The sequence below is a fragment of the Sardina pilchardus genome, chromosome 9 (assembly GCF_963854185.1).
Source record: "Sardina pilchardus chromosome 9, fSarPil1.1, whole genome shotgun sequence".
In the NCBI taxonomy this organism is placed as follows: domain Eukaryota; kingdom Metazoa; phylum Chordata; class Actinopteri; order Clupeiformes; family Clupeidae; genus Sardina; species Sardina pilchardus.
The window spans coordinates 24793538-24815857 of NC_085002.1; the positions used below are offsets into that span (position 1 = coordinate 24793538).

Sequence of the window (22320 nt, forward strand, 5' to 3'; positions counted from 1 at the left end):
AACACAGAGGAGCACATAGCAATGAGCAGCGAAGGGAAGCAGGACAAAAAGAGACAAAAACAGAAATATAAAAGACCAAAAAAGACCAAAAGAAAAGACACAGAGCTTATGCTCTTCTTGAGGGGAATGGTGGTTGAAAAGCATAGCATAGATGGATGATAGGGTTATGTCAGCAGTTAGGACCAGATCACTGCATCTACTGTACACGTTCTCTCTCTCAGACACCATGCATACATAGCACTCCTGTGCAGTCATTACTGGTCTGCTGTCTGTGCTCTCAGATGCACATCCTGCTAATTGTCCTGGTTGAGGCGGCACAGCCATCTTGGCATTGGTTGACCTCCATCACTGCACCAGTCCGCAGTTCAGCAGGAGGTCCAGCTTGGGAGAGCGAGCAGGTTAATCACCCTGTCTCTCCCCCTCAACCTCTGCTTCGTAACCCCACTGCCACTGCCCCCCCCCCCCACACACACACACACCCACACTTCCCCATACTCCTGCGGGAGGCAGTGGCAGCCAGGCACACTGAGCAGACTGGCACTGCTATGCCCCCTGCCCCTCTGGGTGTCAGATTGAAATGGCAAACCGCCCAGCAGGCACATTACCAGGCTGATTAAACACTGTAATTAACTCATATTAGTGAGAGAGAGAGAGAGAGAGAGAGAGAGAGAGAGAGAGAGACCACTATGGACACTGATCAGCATTCAGACGCAACCTCCCTTCAAAACCCAGCTGTCCATATCCATATTGGAGGATGAGGGGTACATTATAGGAGCCAGAAATAGATTGTGGAACAACCTTTATCACACATTACGAAAGATGCACTCACTAAGCCAAGCTGGCTGAACCTTTTAAGGTGCCCAATGGGGCATTCTTTATCTATTATGAGGATTGGATATAAATTATGGTTTCTATTTTTGGTTTGGTAACAACATGAGAAGAGTCTGGTAGAACAACGGTTGCTCTGTAATGAGTAACAATCAACATTAACTCAACCTTGAGATCTGCACATTTCTTGATGGTTTTGGAAACTGACCAAACATTAATCTTCAGTAAGCTCATATCAAAATAATTTGGGAATGGAAGTTATATTCGCTGAGCTGTAAGTGAATGAATGAATGAATAAATAAATAGTCTAAAATAATGAGATGTGCTACATTTTAGTGTAACTAGTAGTTGTGTGCAGATACAATCAGTGACTGCCTTTGGTATAACTTCGTTTGAGTATGATATTTGAAAAAATATATAAATATTTGTGTCATCAAGCATGTCAGAGGAAAAATCAGTCTCACCATATGTAAGGTCATGCAGTCCATACCTACTCTCTTTAATAAGGTATTTGTTCTTTGTCATCTCTAGCTGCATTGAATAAGTGGATAGCTATGGCCAAAGCACTGTGTACCTAAGAAATAAGAAATTAAATCATCTTATTTGTTACACTGAGCGTAAGCCTGTGTATTGCGCTCACTTAATTTCCAGGTAAATACTTCACTTCCACCGTGATTAGGACCTTTGGGAAAACAGGCCTTGAAAGCTTTTTGATTAGGCTATTAGGAAGAGAATCGTGTCCCTTGAAGGTGCGTTAACGTAGGTTTGCTGAAAGCCAAGCTTGAACTCGCTCTCAGGTGCAGAGTGAAGGGGCCTGACTGATTAGCTAAAAGACCTGTGTTTACTGCATGGGCACTAATATGTTCTGTATGCCATGAAAGATTACAGATCTGAGGAAAAGAATACCGAAATGAAGAATTAATGGCATCATTCTGCTCTTCCAATACAACAGGCCTACTTAAAACCTTTGAAGATATTATAGAAGAAAAACACATGAACATGAACACATGAGCATTTCTGCCATTTTGTTTCCATGATGCAAATTTTTGACCAACCTCTCCATTACGGCTGGCCTGTTTGACAGATAAATAGGGCCTATGAGTAAATAACCATGAGTTAATGGATTAGTTCGTGACCAGAGAAATCCCAAGCTTGGTTAATAAATCTCCTGGTGTTACGCAACATCTTTTCCGCTCGTAATCCTGTTTTTTTCCCTTGTTCGTCTGCTTTAAACAAAATGCACGGAGTGGCAAAGGAATCATCTCTCTCGATCTGTGGAACGACACGTCGTTATCATCTGTCTTGTGTGAGATGCAAAAGAGCTCCACAGGCGGCCCTGTCACCGTGCTGGCATGGGGCAGATTCATGGGCCAGGGCGCTACTCCCTGCCCCGGGTCCAGACACCCTGCCACCCCATGATAAACGGCTGTGTTCCCTCGGAGAGATTTACTGCCCACCTCCCGAGTAGCCTCGTTTGAGGCAGGGAGAGAGGGGAGAGGGAGGGGATGGAGTGAGGTTGGTTGTGGTGGTGGGGTTGTTGAAGGGGAGATGATGTGTGTGTGTGTGTGTGTGTGTGTGTGTGTGTGTGTGTGTGTGGGGGGGGTTCTCAGGCAATGAGTAGTCCTATCAGTCTCCATCTGTTGTGCCACCAGCCACTACTGTTGCTCCATCCTTCTCTCAGTTGACCTTTGACCTTTCTCTCTCTCTCTCAGCATAACCTCCAGACCCATCCACCAAATGGTTCCTTTCCCTCCTTTTCCCTATGGTCAGTGTTAGTAGACCTCCTCTGAAACCACTCATACTTGTGCACATTAACCTCTAGGCTCTTAATGTTTGCCTCATCCTCGCTAAACATACAGTACACCATTCACTGGACCTGTGCATATTTGAAGCACAAATAACTAATAAACTAATAATGGCGATTTTGGCATATTTTTGTATTTGTTTCTGATGTGCATAGGTTATACATATGCACATACACCAGTATGTGCCTCATAGGTCCACAACACCATGCCAGTAGCCTACCATAATTTGAGAACATAGCCTCAAAAGCTTTCAGTGCACAGTGGAGTTTGTTTCAACTACCCCCAAATAGACATGGATAATGCACACAAAAATAATTATCTTGTTCTCTCTTGCAGCATGCGCTATACCCTGTGATTACCGTCTTTGTTACCAAGGCAATGTGGAAGACGGACTGATCCTCCATGGCTGAAGGTTAGCTTCTTCCTGTCAAAGCAAGAATTCACTGCTCCCGGGGGTATTACACAGCTCCTTACAGTATAACTGACTGTGAACACTAGTTCTCAGTGTGAAATATCTGCAGTTTCAGTGTGAGTTTCTGTTTGGTACATCGCCAGAAAATGTCAAGGCCTAGCTAGTACGATTTCTGGAAGATTCTATAATTGCTGAAACAGCACATGAAAACTAGGGTCATAACAATTCCTGGTTGGTGTTGTCCAAGTATTGGAGTGATTTGGAACATGCATAGGCATGAAATATCAAAGATCAAAACCAGTCAATGAAACCTCCCCAATAATAATCATATTATCATGACGACTGAACACCTCATGCCCTCTGTCTCTCAGCACTTCTCCTCAGGGTCTGAAGTCGGGTACCAGCTGTTCTCATGACACTGGTCCGTTCCAGCTGCAGCATCATTTTTACAGCGGGCTAGAATAGTTACATCATGCTTCAGGGTGCTCTACTGCTGAGTGATTATCTAAAGCTGGACTCAAAAAGTTCCTTGATACTCCTTGATATATTTGCTTGGATTTCTGTTGCTCCCTCTCTCTTTCCATCGCTCATTCTCAGGACAGTCATCTTCATCCACCATTCCTAATCCCCTCTTATCTTAATGGCATCCTCACACTATCAGCACAATTGCAGGGGCAATCGACCCTCTTTGAGCTTTTATCACCGTCAACAGTGTCTGCACCAGACAGGACCACTTCCCCCACCGACAGGTGTCCCCTCTCACTCCGATCCTATCTCCTAAGTCCACCTGTCCATCAGCAGTGACGGCCATAACAATGCTCGACCCTGGGCGCTTAAGAAGCCATTCCTGCACCAAGTACCCTGACATGCCATGACTTAGATTAGGTAATGTCTGCCATACTGGGTGTTATGTAATGATACTGGATACATGTGTGTGTGTGTGTGTGTGTTTGTGTGGAAAAAAGAAAGAAAGAAGATTTTAACCATTCAGTCAATTAAAGAATTATGAAGAGAATAACTATAATAGAACACACAGATTCTTCATCACACCGCACCCTATTTATTTACTAGGCCTAACTGTTAAAAAGACATCACTTTAGGGTTGATATTTTCATATACTGTACCATGGATTGCAAACTGATTGATATAATATACTTTCTTTAACATGTCTGTGTATTGATTTTGACCTCCATCTCACCACTGTCACTTTTCTCTCCCTGTTAATGCAAGAAAGAAAAACCTTTTTGACACTGAACCATGATATGTACAAGAATTGAGAGAAAGTGGCATGAAATATATGATGTGAGCTTTGCTTACCTTTGAGTTTCTGGGTAAAATGCTAAATGATGTGCCTTACCCATGTATCATAGGAAACTCTTTCATTTTAAATCCAACCCCAAAAACAGAAATAAGGGCAACAAGGCTAAATACAAATGGATGTTCATAATCAGTCAGCGCTGCCAATAATGCTTTAACATTTTTGATGGATAATCCCAGATGGGTAACATTACATTCAATAATGAATCAGCACACTGTGAATTAGGACACTAATATCCCACCATGAACATTTTAACAGGATTATCACAAAGATTGTGCTTATTCAGATGAAGGCAGCAACTGTGAGCTATCTCCCCCCTGTGGTGAAAGAGGATTTTGTTTCTGGAGTAAAAAAAAAATGTAGGCCACCAGGTGTGAGAAGTACCATTGGCACTGAAAAACAACGCAAAACTGCTGTCAGTTGCAATTAAATTTGATGGTGCATTGTTAATGCAACCTATCACACCAAAGCATTTTGTGATTATTTTCATAAAAACAGTGTATATATGGCAAATAGGTTGACCTGCTGAGCACTGCCATATAATACAGGCAGATATGCAATCAAGTCTTATTCATAGGGAATCATTTCTATTAAAGCCATTCAAACAAACCCACAGTTTTAAATACTAAGGACTTGAATACCAGGTTTGTGGGACACATAACATTAAATAACTTGAAATATTTTAACCTTTGAATCAACATTCATCTGACAGTCTTTCACACAGTTAGTCTACTAATTCTGTAACTTTTTCACTAAATTGAGCACCATTAGTTACATGCTTTTAAAACAGCCTTCAACATACACAGTGCATTATGCACATATCTTGTCCTACAAGTGTTACAATATGTCCTAATATGCTGCTATTTTTTGTTTACTTTTTGTTTAAAAAATAAACAAAAAACACTTCAGTCCTATAATAGCAGCATGCAGACCAATCTAGGCTAATCTTAAACAGGGAAAATAGAATTTCATGATGTTGTCATCAACATTGGCGGTGGTCTTCATGACTGATCCCTACATTAATGACCAATGATGCATTCAGGTGGCAGGCAATTATGGCCGCAAGCACACCAGTGGGAGGGCAATTGAGTGGATCATGGGGAGGGTACGGCACCATCAGTTTCACAATAATGGGGTTCACCACAACACGTTCTGTGGTCATCTTAATCACGTTGAACAGGCGTAGAGTAGACACTACCGAAAGCAAACACTTTGTGCTTGGCATATAGAATAATAACATGCCCACGCAATGCTGGCAGGACACTTGCATCTCATTAAAGCACGACCCCTCACGTCCTGCCGTGCCTTGATCAGTGTCACCGTAGATGCATGGAGTCAAACCCCCCACAGAGTCCGACTGAAGCATTGCATTATTCAGGCATGCATTATTCATTGACAGAGGGACACAGCAAGTAGTGGGTATTTTTATGGATATAGCAGTAGGCCAAAGTCTAAGCACAATTTAGTATTTATTATTATTATTATTATTATTATTATTAGCCTGTAATGTAAATAAGCCTATAGGCATAGACAACAAGCTTGGATCTCGGAGTCATAGCAATACATTTGCAGAGGTGGAAATGTATGTTTAGAACCCCTTTTTTTGAAAGTTTGAAAATAAATTCCATCCCACCTCTAAAAAGATCACCATGGTCCTGCAGGGGTTATTGATTTTGCAATGGATTTGGATTTAATGATTATGTTTGGTAATAGTAAAGTCAGTACATTCTGCATTATAATTACATGTGTTTGTGGGTGGACACAGAAACACTGTCATTATGGGGTTTGTTTGCCTTGTCTAAATCTTAATGAAATCTGACATCACATAAATCAGTGCAAGAAAAAAGTACTGGGTCCCTTTAAATGCGGTACCATGCTTTTTGAAATGCATTGTGGGTAATATGTTCTAACCAATCGAAACAACAACAACAGTCCATGTTGGAGGTAGCTAGTAATTTGAAAGTAGCTGTTAAAGTTACCTCAATTTTATACCTAGAAATGAATATCGGTGGTTTTAATGTACTTAACAAATCAGTAATTTAGATCTTTAGATTCTACAGATTAATTCATTCTTGCAGCGGTTACCAAGCCAAATGTATCAGTTGCTATAGAAACCCACGCAGATCATTTTTGCGGATGGGAAGCGAGCAAACGTTGGCGTTCGTTTCAAATGTTCAACCAGAGGCTGTAGCTGCTACTTTTCCATAGCAAATGTAGGTTAACGTGAACGTTATCCGTTTGCTAGTTATCGGAACGTTTTGGCTGTGAAGTTGCCTAGCATTTCGTGCAACATTTGTTTTGCTTCGGTTTCAAAAGTTCGCATAAGGTTTGGCTTGGCTTGGCACAGCAGTTCACGGTCATGTCTTCATTTGAAAGCCTGAACGCGTTACGAGAGCAGAACAAAAACTTACTGAAACGACTGCAAGAACAGACAGAAAAACTGAACAGCCTTTGTCCCCCCCCTACGACCCCAAACACCACCACAACAAGGACGCAGCAGCGAATTCTTCGAGCAGATAAGAACAATGGAGAAGTTATCACGGACGTGGTCATTCCAAGCCATCCAGTTCACGCTCGGGTTGCGCTTAGTAGACTACAGACACAAGAACCATCACCTTCTAGGACACCCATCATAGACTCGGTGTCATCAGGTAACGTTAATTGTTAAGATGTGCTATATGTTAATTTCGTAATATACGGCACGATTTATGACATGACTGCTTGTGTTTTAAGGAGAAGCCTGCATAACGTCAACTCCTTTCCTAAATGATTGTCAACAACAACAGCCTGGCCAAGCGGAGGAAGAGCCAGTGTATTCCAGACTTTTGAGGGACGATGGGAATATTCGTCACATCGAGTCAAGGGAGAACATAACTCTAAAATCCATCCTTAGGCAGGACAGTTTAAGGGTGAGTGTCTAGTGATGAATATATTGCGGTTACGTGAAACTACGGCTAGGGGGCGTGCGTGCTGTATAACAAATGGCGCCCTATGGAGCACCGACGACGACAAACAACTGCTAAGGGTAAAAATAAAGTATTGTGTTGCTTGTTCTTGTGCGGATGCTTTTGTGCTTCCCCAGACTAGTCGATGAGATAAAAGAGAGTGTGTTCAGGATAACTGATGCTTGACGCTCTGTGAATGAATTTGATATCTTCAGAAAAGATTGATGTGGGGCACCTAAAAACCTTCAGTTGTTTTCACTAGATTGTGTTAGGTAATTTTTGTTGTCCACATAGCAGCTAGGGAAATTTATTTTGCTCAGGTCGGTACTGTTCCATACAAACAATCAAAAGGCTTAGTAAAATTAAACACCGCAATACACGTCAGCACCACACTTACAATAAACACCACAACGTAAGACATAATTCTAAAGGACAACAGTTTGATAGAAGAACATTGTGTGTGTGTGTGTGTGTGTGTGTGTGTGTGTGTGTGTGTGTGTGTGTGTGTGTGTGTGTGTACACATACTGTGTGTGTGTCTCTATGTATGTGTGTGTTTGTGAGCATGGGTCTGCACTGTAGCTGGATCTTTCGTTATGTTCCTGGGAGAATTGTCATAGCAGAGGACACAACTTTTTTTTCTGTACCCATTTTTCCTGGCTAGTGGGCCCTTGGCTCTCCGTCCAGATGGCAAAAGCTGGAATGATGGGGCCGTTATATTCTTTCACACGATCTTAGTCACAGACCACTTGGAGGCGCAAACAATATCGAATTCCTATTTCAGTGGTCATGCAGTGTTTGTTTGCACATCCAACAGCATGGTGTACCTGGTTCCCGCTCAAAAACGCTTACTCATGCTGGTATGTTTGTGTGGAAAAATTGACCTTCTTGGTTGCGGTCAAAAAGTTACCGTTGTTTCTCTGTTTCTCTTGCTTTTCTTGGTTGGCTGGGTCAGCTAACTGTTCCATACGAGGACATGATGTTAAAAGAGTGATTTGAGTTGAGTTGACCATGATCAGAGTATGTTTGTTGATGGTGAAATCAATCATCAACCAGCATCAACCTGGAGTGACATGTGGCATGACGGAAGATAGTAACGCTATTCAAACAAACAACAAAGACCTACAAGAACAAGAACAAGTTAGTTGGCATCAGTACAACAACATCAAAATCTTCATGTTCAGTGCAGCCCTTACAAATTGTTGATGGTGAAATCAATCATCAACCAGCATCAACCTGGAGTGCCATATGATGTGGCATGACAGAAGATTGTAACACTATTCAAACTAACAACAAAGACCTACAAGAACATGCCAAAGTTAGTTGGTATCAGTACAACAACATCAAAATCTTCATGTTCAGAGAAGCCCCTACAAATTACTTTGGCTTTCAGAGAGCATTCTTGTAACTGACAGGCTATATCTATCTATCTATCTGTCTATTTGCCAAGTTGTGGCAAATAGATGTGAATCATCAGTATGCCACTGCCTCACACACCCAAGACACATGCCTGCCCTTAGGATTCCCTTACACACACACACACACACAGACAGACAGACAGACAGACAGAATAAACTTCGAACTTGAACTAGAACTGTATGCATTTGAAAATAATGCAAATCAGTTCATGGAAAATGTGTTGCATTGAAATGTGGCGCCTGACGTCATAAACCAGCACTGGCAGGAAAGTTCAGAGCAGCGCCAGTGTTTCAACTGGAAAGCAATTCCATGCAAAGGTCATCCTTACCATGGAAAAGTTGTGCACACACAAGTAGAACTGTTGTGTTCATTTTGGTCTATTTTTTATTGTTTGTAACTGATCTGATTGAATTTGAACATTTAATTTAATTTAGAAAATTATACTCTTTTAACATCATGAATATGGTGTGAAACCGTACATTGCAATATTATACATATACGTACACACAAAGGGGTAAATAGACTCAAGGTTGCATTGTTATCATTTGACAAATTTCAGATTGACAAGGGAATGGTAGACCAATGTGTATGCTCAGCTAGCCTTAAAGGCATAGTTCGGTATTTTAAACTTAAAGCCCGTTTTCTGTATTGCCTAGGATGCAAACGAGTGGTTGACACCGAAATCTCGAAGATTGATCCTGTTGCTGCAATTTGGCTAATTTTGGCAATTTGATTCTGTCCTTAAAGCACGCCTAAACATTCGTTTTAAAAAAAATTGCTACTCACCGAGTGGTTACTGGTCTTCAACGATCTTCTGTACCAAGTCTCGCAGCGAAATACAGCTTACAAAAAACGGGCTTGAAGTGTAAAATACTGAACTATGCCTTTAAGAGCACAGCTCCTTCAATTTGTAAGGCTCTTGTTCGTAAGTCAGTAACCTCCATGGCCATGTCAAATCCATTTTTTTTTTATAGGAAAAGTTTATGCTGCACATGCCGTGTTGATGCGACAATGTCCAAAGTGTCTTTGCAAAGCTGATCTATATGAATGTAAAGTGTGATGAACAAATTGTGCCCCTTACTTGCAGTGAAAGGAACTCTGAATGCTTAAGCATTAATCAAGATATTTTGGACAATTCCATGCTCCCAACTTTGTGAGAACAGTTTGTGTTGTGCACTGGTGCACAGTCATGTTGGAACAGGAAGGGTGGCCATCCCCAAACTGTTCCAAGAGTTGAAGCTGTTATACCTGCATAGGGTGGACCGATGTTATATTAAACCCTATGGATTAAGAATAGAATGTGACTGAAGTTCATATGTGAGTCAAGACAGGTGAGCAAATACTTTTGGCAATATAGTGTAGATGACAGAGTTTTGTGTGGATGAACTCTACACTGTTTTGTCCTCTGCCTTCGATACTGTGATATTCAGTATGTGAAGACGGCACACTTTGATCTTTGCTACCCCAGAGCTAACTTACAATGCAACTTGGTAGTTAGCTTCAATTATTACCCAGATCTCCTTAAATGGGCAAAGATGGCAGCTTTGGTTCCTTTTTGTAGGGGAACTTCAGAGGTCCAATGGATCAGAAGAACTGGGAGCGGTGGATTTTTGCAAAACAAATAACAGGCTCTAGGATTATGTTGTTCTTTTGGGCCATACTGTTGGTTTCAGTGAATATGATCAAAAACATCTTGCTATCTGCAGCTTTAAAATAGTAATTGGCAGGTCAAATTTGTCATTAAGATTAATAATGTCCTCCTACGCCTCAAAACTCCATACTTATTTACATAGTACTTTCTTGACATGATTTTATGATGCGTCATCCCTCATTTGTGTTTTGAAATGCTGGCTGTAAATGTTGTTGTAGTGCATTTAGAGTAATCATTTAAAAAAATATATGCATCCTCACCGATTTATCTACACATTAACTAACATTAATTTAACATTTTGTTAATATGAAATTTACACTTTCATTTTAGATTAGCCTACTTTGGCTTTACTTTTTTTTTCAAAGTCGCAAAACATGGCAAACCCATCTATATAGAAGCTGTTAGATACTGTTGGAGCATGTTAAATACTATTCCCTGTAATGATAAGGTAAACTGTAAAGTTTGTTGTGGTATTTTACAAGTTTTGAATTTCTTAAGGCTACTACTGATTACATACAAATGTATACTCATAATACAAGAGTTATGTATAGTGTAAAGAGACTGTTCTGTTTTCTTTCACATAAAAGGTCTCACACAGCTTCTATGCAGCTGTGGTCTACCCTCAAACAAGTTTCAGAACTAAAATAGCAATGGCTAAATATAGAAACCCAAGTGTGTGACATTAAAGTGGCATTATGGAGTTACCCCAAAATGCAATGCAAAAACACCAGCAGCAGCCCAGTTGGTGCTGATAAGAGCTTGCCACCATGTTAACCAATGTCCTTTTGTGGTACTGATACCATTGTCGCGACCGCTTTTCTCACGTCAACGTGAGGTGTTCAGATCTCAACCTCAGAATTCGTAGCTTGGATGGCACAAGTGTGCTTATCTATCTTTCACATGACCTTACTATTAAAAAGATGTATTGTAGCTGAAAAAAACGCAGCTAGTGGGAAATTGTTGCATGGCATTGCTTTCAGTACATGTAAAACCAGAGGAAATACAGAAGTATTTCATACTTGTCCTTCCAAGTTCTAGTGCTGGTTGACTAGAGAGTTTTGATCTGTTTCTGAAACAAAAATAAATATTGATTTGATTGTTGTTGTTTGATTGATTTTTCATGTTGTTTGTGGTAAAATGGTTCCCAAAAATGTATTTGTATGAAGAAAAAAAAAAATATATATATATATATTATATGTATATATATATATTTTGTAATGGTGTTACATCTTGACAGAGGGAGGTCAGCCGAGTCACCTTTCAGGCCACGGGAGAGGACCCGTCACTCACACCCGACAGGCGTCGAGTGCAGCCATTACTGGGTTATGACTGGATTGCAGGTAAGTAGAATACGATGTTTTACTCTCATAAAGAAAGCAAAAGTGTTGGCATACAGTACATTTTCCCCGAGGGATCTTGAGTGGGCTTTTGTGTGAAACCAGTGTTGGCTTCTGTTTCGCCTCGTTTAGCTGAAATGCTCACAGACAAAAACAGTGCATCATCTCCATACTGACTGAGGATTAATATGCTTAGAGAAATGTCTTTGCTTTTCCAGTTAACTCTAGGTTGTGTTTGTACCTACATACTTAAAAGGCAGGTACAAACAAAACGAATTACGTTATTTTTTTGTGTTTCTCTTCCATTTTCTCTTTCTCCTAGGCCTTCTGGATGCGGACAGCTCCCTGACTGAACGATCCGAGCAGTTCTTCAGTGAACTACGCAACTTCCGTCAAGTCAACAAAGACGAGTGTGTCCACAGTCAATCTTCAGGGTCAGGAAGTCCTTTTTCTGTGTGTGGTTAAAAAAGACATTGTCTGCCCCCTGTTCATCAGCTTATAGTGCTGTACCGAAAAGTTTCTGAAAAAGTACAACCTTATTCAATTATATGAATTATTAATTATAAACCTTATTTTTATTTGAGTGTTTCTTCGTACCAGATTAAGACGTGTTTGTAATGAAGACCAATACAGACCTTGATTTTCACATAAGTGTTCTGCTTTATCTTCTTGGATTGGGTGGGAAAATGAGATTTGTTTCCTAAACTTCAGTAATGAAGAAGGAGGTTAAATGTTTGTTTGACTCAGGATTTCTAGTAGACACCACAGCTGGCGATTTGTTGCCTTTGTTTACTCATATCTCGTAACTGTCATATCTGTATCTCTCTCACAGCCTGTCAAATGCAGAGGTTGCAATCTCAGATGAAGGCGAACTCCAAAGCAAGGCAGATAGTCATCAGTGTAAGTTGTCTTAGTGTGTGTGTGTGTGTGTACGTACGTGTCCGGTTATTTCCGCAACATCAGATCAGAAGTTTGAATCATTTTTATTGTCTGCAGTTCTTACCGTTCTTATTCATTATGCTGTTGTCATTGATGTGAACTTAAAACTTTGTAGTCATTGTATATCAGACATGTACTGGTATTGACTTGAAAATTGTTCATATCATTCACTCCACTAGCCAAGCAGCAATTTCTACTCAATTTTTAGGCTCATTCAAAAAGCCCCAGAAGCACACTAGCCGGTTATGTAAACAAAGTAAAACAAATATTGTTTTGAAGCTGTCACGCACAGCATTTTCAATAATTTTCTGTTAATATTCTAAAATTGCCATCTGTTTGTTTCCCTCTTGGGCCTGTGAGAAAACATTCATTTATTTATGTAACCAGACTGATTGGCGTTGGTTTGAGTGTTCAGGCCTGTGCTTTTCCCCTGCAGGCACCTTCTGCTACCGGATCAACAACCGGCTGTTTGCCGCTCCCCTAGATCCTCAGGTGGGCTGTCCGGTGTGCAAGATGCCCAAATCCAAGCACCCTCACACTGTATCAGAGCCTGCCTTCATCAGGTAAAGCCTGACCAGGCTCTACTACGGTCTTCTACTGCAGGGACTCTCGGTGTGATAATAAATGTCCTGTCTATGCACCACCTGTCTATACTTTTTTTTTTACATCACGTTTCTTACATCACTTTTCAGCTTTTTTGCATTTCTGGTTAGACATAAACTGCATTTCATTGTCTTTGTACTTCTGCACAATGACAATAACATTTGGTCTAATCTAGTCATGGACATATAACCACAGTGTCATTTGTCTTCGTGGGTGGTTATGTGTATGACATCCTCTGTTATCCTCTTCTTAGGGTCAGCATTCCTCGCTCCACCCTGTTGCCCGCTTACCGCTACAAAGCCCACAGGCGCTGTAGCTTTGATCCGTCAGACAGCCTGGGCCTGCCATCAGTAAGTCACAGGCCTGCCTGTTCAGCTGTGTATCGTCAAGATTCTCCAGAGAGCAATTAACAAATGCCGAGAAAACTGTGATGAATGGATGCATTGTCAGGATGCTGTATTGGTTTTAGCAATGTTGCTTGGCAACCACATAACCTGTTCTGTGTGCCCTGATTGGTTGTCCATGGTAATTTGCCTATCAATGACTATTGGTTAAAGTAATGTCAATATGTACCCAATAACAGCCAGGAACATTACACAGAAATATTGCTCTACAAGTCACCCTATGTATCATCAGGTCAGTGTAATAGATGTCTGGTCTTAAACATAGCCACCGATAACTGACACTGACAGGGTAAAATATAGCACCACAGCAAGTCAGACAGCTGTTTATATAGTCTTAGCCCGGCACTCAAAAAAATAAAGGTGGGGGAAATTCACGCTGGTTCACTGTTGCTGGCAAACGTAGCAAGAGCTGATTAGTTCTGAAAGTGTGTGTCGGTTGGGCTGGCTGATTGTTTGCTGGAATGGATGAGTAAAAATTGTCTTTGGATGTGGCATACTTCTAAGAAATGACGCTGCCTTTAGACTAATGGACACTGATCATAGCTAGAATGCAATGAGATTTGCTTGTTTAGAAAAGCTCCCCTCCCTGTAACATTTCTCTGCAACTTGCTTTTTCTAGAGACCAGATAAGGCATTATCTAGACACATTTCTGTGTAAGGGAAGTGTGTGAGAGTGCAGTCACCTCCTGTAAAAACTGCACAGTGACTAATGCAGTTGCTCCATTTCCTTTCCTGATCAGGATGAATGCACAGTGAACTTCACCAGTGCTACCAAGCAGGAGCTCACAGTTAGTGCGGAAATATAGTATTTGTGTACATGTTTGCTCTGCAGATAACGACACAGGAACATTTGTAATGCTTCAGTGTGCCATGGTGTGTGGGAGGTGAACAGGACAGTAGGTGATAGATGGGTTATCTGCTGGTAAAACTAATGATGGAAACATGCCTATCATTGAAAGATTGTCGACACCCTTTAAAAAGGTGTTTTTGGCGTCACCATTTCAGAGAAAGTTGCTCAGAGAATTCCGGCCACTTCACACAATCACAATCATGCTCCCAGAGTGCAGCACTAGTCGCTGCCTGGCCTCTCTAGCTGTCGGCCGCAGCAACTCAAGCTAGGTTTGTGTAGCCTAACGAGCTAGACCCACATCAAGATGTCGGGTCTAGGAACTCACCATTCCAGGGCTCAATCGGAGGGGTGGGATAAGCGGTTGTCTTTCAAATTCCCTCTCCATGCAATAGGATAACGCTAAACGAATCATCTTGTTTTCAAGTAGCAGGATGCTTAATGGTCGCAACATGTGGTTGCATGTCAGTCATCATTATGTTAAGCCTGCCCACCGACTCTATACACGATGTGATTAGTTTGGTGATCGCTGCCAAAGCCCAGCTCCCAAGTCAACGGAAAGTTGCTAGACTACCCTGGCAACAAATTAGATTTGCTGCCGCTAGGGGCGTCTAGATTTCTATGGGCAGAATGGGCAGAATTCTCCTTTAAGGTCCTGCACTTTAGAATTTTAACCATATTGAGTATATATTGCAATATATTGAGTTCCACTGTTCAGAAATGGTCAAAAATAGTACACAACAGCACTTCAATAAGTGGTCACCTGTGTTGTTCAGCTAGTATAATCTAAGAGAAGATAGTTAACTTTGTAATGGATATCTACAGTATAGGCCTTTTCCCTTTGTCACAACAGTCTGGCTACCATCCGATTGTGTTAAAGAGACCCTATGCAACTTTTTCATAGTCATAAAATCGCTCAGAAATCGTTGTTTTGCTTGACTGACCAGTTTCATCGAAAACAGTAATATTTCCTCCCGCCCCCAGTGTCCCTATCTGCTATTGTAACCTTGCAGTTTCTGCAGGAGACGTATCGTCTCCTGTTTACATCTGGAAGTCTGAGACGCGTAAAGAACAAGAAGAACCACGCTTGCAATTTATATATTTATATATAACCTATATATGTATAAATATACGCGCTAAAGCTGTCGGGGAAGCTCTGCAGAGAAATATGCAAGCATAAAATGAGCGAAAACGAAAAACGAAACCGAAACCAGAGATGAAATCGCCAATCCTGCATAGTTCCTCTTTAAACCATGCTAGTTTTTTAGATAACATAAAACGAAACAAATTAATTTGTGTCAATAAAGAATCTTCTGTAAATGCTGTAGATGGATAAAGCTTACATTAGTAGTCTTTACTCTTTATACTCTTTAGTTCACTTAAATGATCTCTTTCAAGAGTCACTGTTCTAAAGGATAACTATTTAATGATAAAATATCAAAAAGTTCATTCAAATGGAAATAATTTAAAGGGATATTCCGCCATTTGTGGAAATACGCTCATTTTCCACCTTCCCTCGAGCAAAACAATCGATATTTACCTTGTTCCCGTTCATCCAGCCATTCTGTGAGTCTGGCGATACAACTTTTAGCTTCAGCCTAGCATAGATCATTAAATCGGATTAGACCATTAGCTTCTCGCCTGCTAGCTTCATGTTTAAAAGTGACTAATATTTCTGGTAATTTTCCCATTTAAAACGTGTGTCCTCTCAAGTTAGAAAGTGCAATAAGACCAACTGAAAATGAACCCTGCCGTTTTTCTAGGCTGTTTTGACATGGAACTACATTCTCATCTGGCGTAATAATCAAGGCAACTTGCAGCTACTGGCACTACTACTGCTTGATGTCTATGGGGACTATTTTCAGATGCTGCATACGATATCACTGCGCCAATGGTACGTTTGCAAGTTGCCTTGATTATTACGCCAGATGAGAGTGTAGTTCCATGTCAAATCAGCCTAGAAAAACGCCAGGTTTCATTTTCAGTTGGTCTTATTGCACTTTCTAACTTGAGAGGAGACACGTTTTAAATGGGAAAATTATCAGAAATCTTAGTCACTTTTAAACATGAAGCTAGCAGGCGAGAAGCTAATGGTCTAATCTGATTCAGTGATCTATGCTAGGCTGAAGCTAAAAGTTGTATCGCCAGACTCACAGAATGGCTGGATGAACGGGAACAAGGTAAATATCGATTGTTTTGCTCGAGGGGAGGTGGAAAATGAGCGTATTTCCAAAAATGGCGGAATATCCCTTTAAATAATCTAAGTTCTGTGTATGTTGTTGTTTTATTTTGATTGAGATATAAGTTGAAGGGAAGGAATTCATCACAATGTATGAATGCCTTTTATTGATAGAACTTGAACAAACAGCATTCAAACTTATAAATCTTCCACATCCACTGTATCTTGAAGATGAAGTACCTTTTAAAAAGGTAACATAAGAACATGAGAACATAAGATAAACAAACTTAGTTGGGTAGGGAGGGGCAGGTAGTAGGATCTTATATAATCCCTTTTATTAATCCTAAAATGGAGTCAGGAATGGCATCAAATACAGACTGATATGTAATGATGTCGCAAGTTGACCCATACTTCAAACAAAAGCTTGTGTATGTCAGAAGACAACCGTTAGAGTCAATGTGCTACCCTAGAGATCTAGACGCCCCAGCAGCAGCAAATCTAATTTAGCTGCCGGGGCAGTCTAGCAACGCTCCGTAGAGCTTGGGAACTGGGAAATGGAAGAATCACCGGACCAATCACATTGTGTATAGAGTCGGGTGGGCGGGCTTAACATAATGGTGACTGACATGCGACCAGAAGTTGCGACTGTTACGTATCCTGCTACTTGAAAACAAGAAGATGATTCGTTTAGCGTTATCCTATTGCGGAGAGGGAATTTGAAAGACAACTGTTTATCCCACCCCTCCGACTGAGCCCTGCCTACGGTGAGTTCCCAGACCCTACATCTTGATGTGGGTCTGGCTGGTCAGGCTATCAATGTGCAGGGCTGACCAGATGTTTTTATCTAACCAGTCCTTGATATATAGAGACGACTTAGGTATATAGTAACCTGGAGGACATGCAACAGCGGTGGAGACACTGATAGTGCTGCAACCTGGAGAGATGAGGAGGCTGACACGCACTGTGTGCTGCTGGAGACACCAGTAGTGTCAGCTACTAACTCGCTGCCCAAGGCCACTACAGTGAGGAGTAACATCTTGGACTTCACTGAGGAGTAGATATCCGTTCTATTTAATTTCTCCTGACCGGCGGTCATCCGAATCTCATAGAACCGCAGTTACATACGTAACCATCGTTTTTTGCATCGAAAGGGTTGCACTGTTGTTATTTTAACATTTGCAGCTTACTGTCAAAGATCACAGAGGTATGTTAGCTGTCTAGGAGAATCAAGGCAAGCAGCATACTATGTTTTTCAGAGACATGGTTAGGTTCTTAGGTTCTTATATCACTGACTCTGAAGTTGAAATGGAAAACTTTGTTCTCATTCGCAAAGACCGGAACAGATAAGGGGGAAGGATATGCATATTTGTGAGGTCGGATATTGATTTTAATTTAAGACGTGACCTGGACAGCATCAACCTTGAAGCTGTGTGGATTGATATTTTCATTCCAGAAACCAAACCAATATTGTTTGGTGTTCTTTGTAGACCTCCTCATCAGTCTTTGAAGGATGGTATCCATGATGTTGCTAGGGTACGCTATGCACAGGATGATGTTAGGATATTATCTGAATCTTAAAGGGGTATTCTGCCATTTTTGAAAATAAGCTCATTCTCCACCTCCACTCCAACAAAACAATTGATATTTACCTTTTTCCTGTTCATCCAGCCGTTCTGTGAGTCTGGCGATACAACTTTTAGCTTCAGCCTAGCACAGATAATTGAATCGGATTAGACCATTAGCATCTCGCCTGCTAGCATCATGCCTAAAAGTGACTAAGATTTCCGGTAATTTTCCCATTTCAAACGTGTCTCTTCTCAAGTTACAAAGTGCAATAAGACAAACTGAAAATGAAACCTGGCATTTTTCTAGGCTGATTTGACATGGAACTACACTCTCATCTGGCGTAATAATCAAGGAAAGTTGCAAACGTACCATGGGCACAGTGATATCACGCAGCATCTGAAAATAGTCCCCATAGGCAACAAGCAGTAGTAGTGATATCACTGCGCCCATGGTACGTTTGCAACCAACTTTCCTTGATTGTTACATTCAGCCTCTGAAAACATTTATTTTCTCAAAATCTGTGTGTGTGTGTGTGCGTGCGTATGTGTGATTCTGTTTGTGTGTGTGCTTTCACAGCATTGTCTGTCAGGATGGTCGAATACACCACCCAGCACAATCCCACATATGAGCAGCCTGGATCTGCGCAGCTCAATGGCCTCTGCAGCTGACTCCTCAGCAAATGCAGATACTTTGTTGGTGAGATGTCATTTCCTGTTGTCCAAAATTACACCGTACAGTACGCAAGGCAGTAAACACATCTTTCTTGTCATGGGTTTCATCAGGTCCCTTTCCACAGGTGCATAAAATCAAGCACCTTGATTATCAATGCAGACTGCATGGTGCTTGATTCATACACTTGTGGGAAGGGACCTGATGAAACCCATCAATAGTCAAACACAAGACATACATGTATGACTACACACACACACACACACACACACACACACACACACACACACACACACACACACACACACACACACACACACACACACACACACAGTGTATAGGGGGTGCAGGTACAGATAGGTAAAAACCCTTAACATCTAAGTCCCATACAGAACCACAGTTTTTATAGTATTTCTAGAGCATATTATTGTGTCAATATAATCATTGTAATTTTAAAGAAGAATCCGCACACTTCAAGTCTTTGTGCAAAAATGTTTTTAAACTTTACTGAGTGCAAGCTTTCGGTCGTTAGACCTTCGTCAGGCAGAGTATATAATCATTAAAAATCAATCACCAAGGGAAATGGTGTAGAACCTGAATTTGCTTTTATGGATGTGATTTTTAGCAAATGGGAATAGCATATTTAGAATAAAGTATTTGCAGTGCACATGCAGTGACCTAATGGAGTTTTTCCATGACTCAAATGCACTGAACCACTCTTTACTTACTCACTTTAGCCAGACAAAACAGACAAATTGCCGGGAGGTCATCTGAGATTAGTAATGTAATTGTTGACAATTATGAGGACATGAACAAACATGTCTAGAAGCACTGGTGAGCATTACATCAAAAAGATGGTGGGGATTTTCTGAAAGGTGTTTTTGCTGGGTTGGAAGGCGAATTTATACCCACTTCTTAAGATGGCGGCACCTTCTTCAGCGGTTATCCAAGTCAGACATAAACTAATGCCCATTCCCGTACTATAAATGTTAAAACAACCCTTTTAACGGTCATTCTTATTAAGACATTAAATGTGTTCTGTGATTGATATTCTTATCCTTGGAGTGTTCAGCTGTAAGATGTAGCAATACATTGTTTGCTCTTTCAGTTTTAGAGATGAGGCTTTTAGCCTTTCATGCTGAGAGCTGTTTAGACAACTGTTAAGCTTTTAAATAGTCATCCTGGGACCTGTAAACCGTTACATGGAACTAAAGAGCAACTGACGATATCTTAGTGTAGTGTTATCAGGGGATTTACCATAGTTTGGAGTGAGCTACACTAGTGTGACATATGCTTTAGTGTAGTGGTATCGGGGGAGTTACATAAGGGATAATGTATAGAACGACGGTAGAACGACTGGGCAATCCAGACCCTGCTTCGCCTTGAAGGGACTTATTTTCCCGATAATGACCTGCGTTCTCTACTTGGCTACTTGCCAACACCAGAAAAAGAAACTTCACATGATTTGTCTCTTGACATTTATTTGTTACAGGTTCAGTGTGGCTTTTGCTGAGAAAAAATTAGTTTGCAACACAACTGAACTTGAATCAAACATTCTTTAGAACACAGCTGATCAGCTGACACGGCATTCACTTTTGAATGAAGTTGGGAATGTTAGGAAATCCCATTCAAGTCAATGGAGCGTTCTACTAGCATTGTGAAGAGCTAGATAATAAACAGTAGGATGTATTGTGCTCTTAGCAGGTTCAAAGCCATGACAGTCTGGGCAAACATACCCTGTATCAGGTTATAATGAAGTTCTGTAACATTCATAATGTGTGGGGTGGTGATACCTTTGTAATCGTTTAAAATGATAATTGACAAATGTAGGCAAAGCCACTTTGTATAATATTATTTATTATACATTATTATAATAATGATATAGTGTCTGTCAACTGAATAATTAAGTGTAGGTTTTAACGTTGGTAGTGTATTGGTAGGAAAGAACCAGAAGTATAGCAAACATCTTTCTTGTAAACTAAATGCAGTTGTCTACTAAATCCTTTCCAGACAGACCGGCAGAGAAAATTCAAATTTGCTAACATACTGTACCTATATAAAAAAGGATTGTTTCTATGTCTACGATGACTCAGTTTTACCTATACCAGTATCTACCAAAAGGGCGTATTGACACCTTTCTAAATTTCCTGCTCTACCCTTTTTATGTAATTTTTTAAACTGACACGTTAATACGTGTATCCTAAGATGTTTTTTTCCCCCTCTGAAAGGTTGGCCATGTGCTGTATTGTTTTGATCTGCAACCTTTCTTTGTCGGCCTACTGGTGACATTTTCACCAGTACTGGTGACATTTTCAAGGGGGCTCTATGCAATGGGAAGGTGGAGCGTGGGAGCGCAGTAGAAAAGAATATGTAGAATTATTGTTTGCATTTATTTGTTTTTGAGTGGTGTTTTAAACATTCGTGGTGGTGTCTCACTGACTGGATAGTGTCTGACTGAATGACCTGATATCTTTCAGAATGAATCTGTTTTCAACGGCCGGAGTTCTGATGACCTACTCGACACGTCTCGCCTGGCCCGCTACCGCTTTCAGCACTTGCCTCAGAGCCGTTGCAAACTTCGCACATCTTCGTACCCTGTGTATTAATCATCCACGTTTGAAGATCCAGACACCCCAACATCCAAGCCAAGGCGACCTGGCGTCTGGACAATGAGCTGCTGTCCGAGTGGCCCATGTGGATGAGAGGGTGATTCTAGTTCACTCTAATTGACATCATACTGGTCTGTGACATAGTTTAGGCATAACCATGATTGCATTTGAATATTTAATAAGTTGAGAGGGTTAATAGCCTGTAGGTTTAATGGAAATAGGTGGGAATCACCCCTAAATATGTCACCGTGTGTGTGTGTGTGTGTGTGTGTGTGTGTGTGTGTGTGTGTGTGTGTGTGTGTGTGTGTGTAAGCAGACATTTCTTGGGATAAAATGTTGATCCTGACAGTTCAGGGGCCCAAGCAGCGTCGATTTGTTGGCTAGCCCACTGAATTTAATGTGTTACTATGAATTTATTGGCCTGCTTAAACGTATTCTGTCTCCTGATAATTGTATGAACTGGATTTGTCTGGACGTAGACTGTTTAATGAAGTCACAAATTAAATAATAAACGAATAACTTTGATGTAAACTTTTTCGTCGTCATGACATCCCTTTTTGGGAAAAGCGGGGACATAGGACCCTTTCTAAAATTTAAGGGAAAAAAGGGTTCCATGTTCCCCGGTCCCATAGGCTACAAAGTGGGGGACATAGGACCCGGGGAACATAGGACCTGGGGATAGGTAGCCTAGCCTACGCTCCCGACGGTGCAACCCATATCCGCGAAGCGCCAAACTTAAAAACCCCGGCTGGTTTAAATGCCGGTATCAGCTCAAGATGTTTCATTCTGAT

The 22320-nt window shown here is 41.0% G+C and overlaps 1 protein-coding gene across 1 annotated transcript; it reads left to right on the top strand.

Annotated features, from left to right (window-relative positions):
* Window positions 1–6306: 6306 nt before the first annotated feature.
* On the top strand, window positions 6307–22063 carry miip (migration and invasion inhibitory protein). Its single transcript, XM_062544374.1, has 9 exons — window positions 6307–7014; window positions 7097–7272; window positions 11614–11716; window positions 12036–12147; window positions 12546–12613; window positions 13089–13215; window positions 13509–13605; window positions 18828–18947; window positions 21398–22063. Exons 1-9 carry the CDS (start codon window positions 6723–6725, stop codon window positions 21524–21526), a joined length of 1224 nt encoding a protein of 407 aa, XP_062400358.1. The 5' UTR covers window positions 6307–6722; the 3' UTR covers window positions 21527–22063.
* Window positions 22064–22320: the final 257 nt, after the last annotated feature.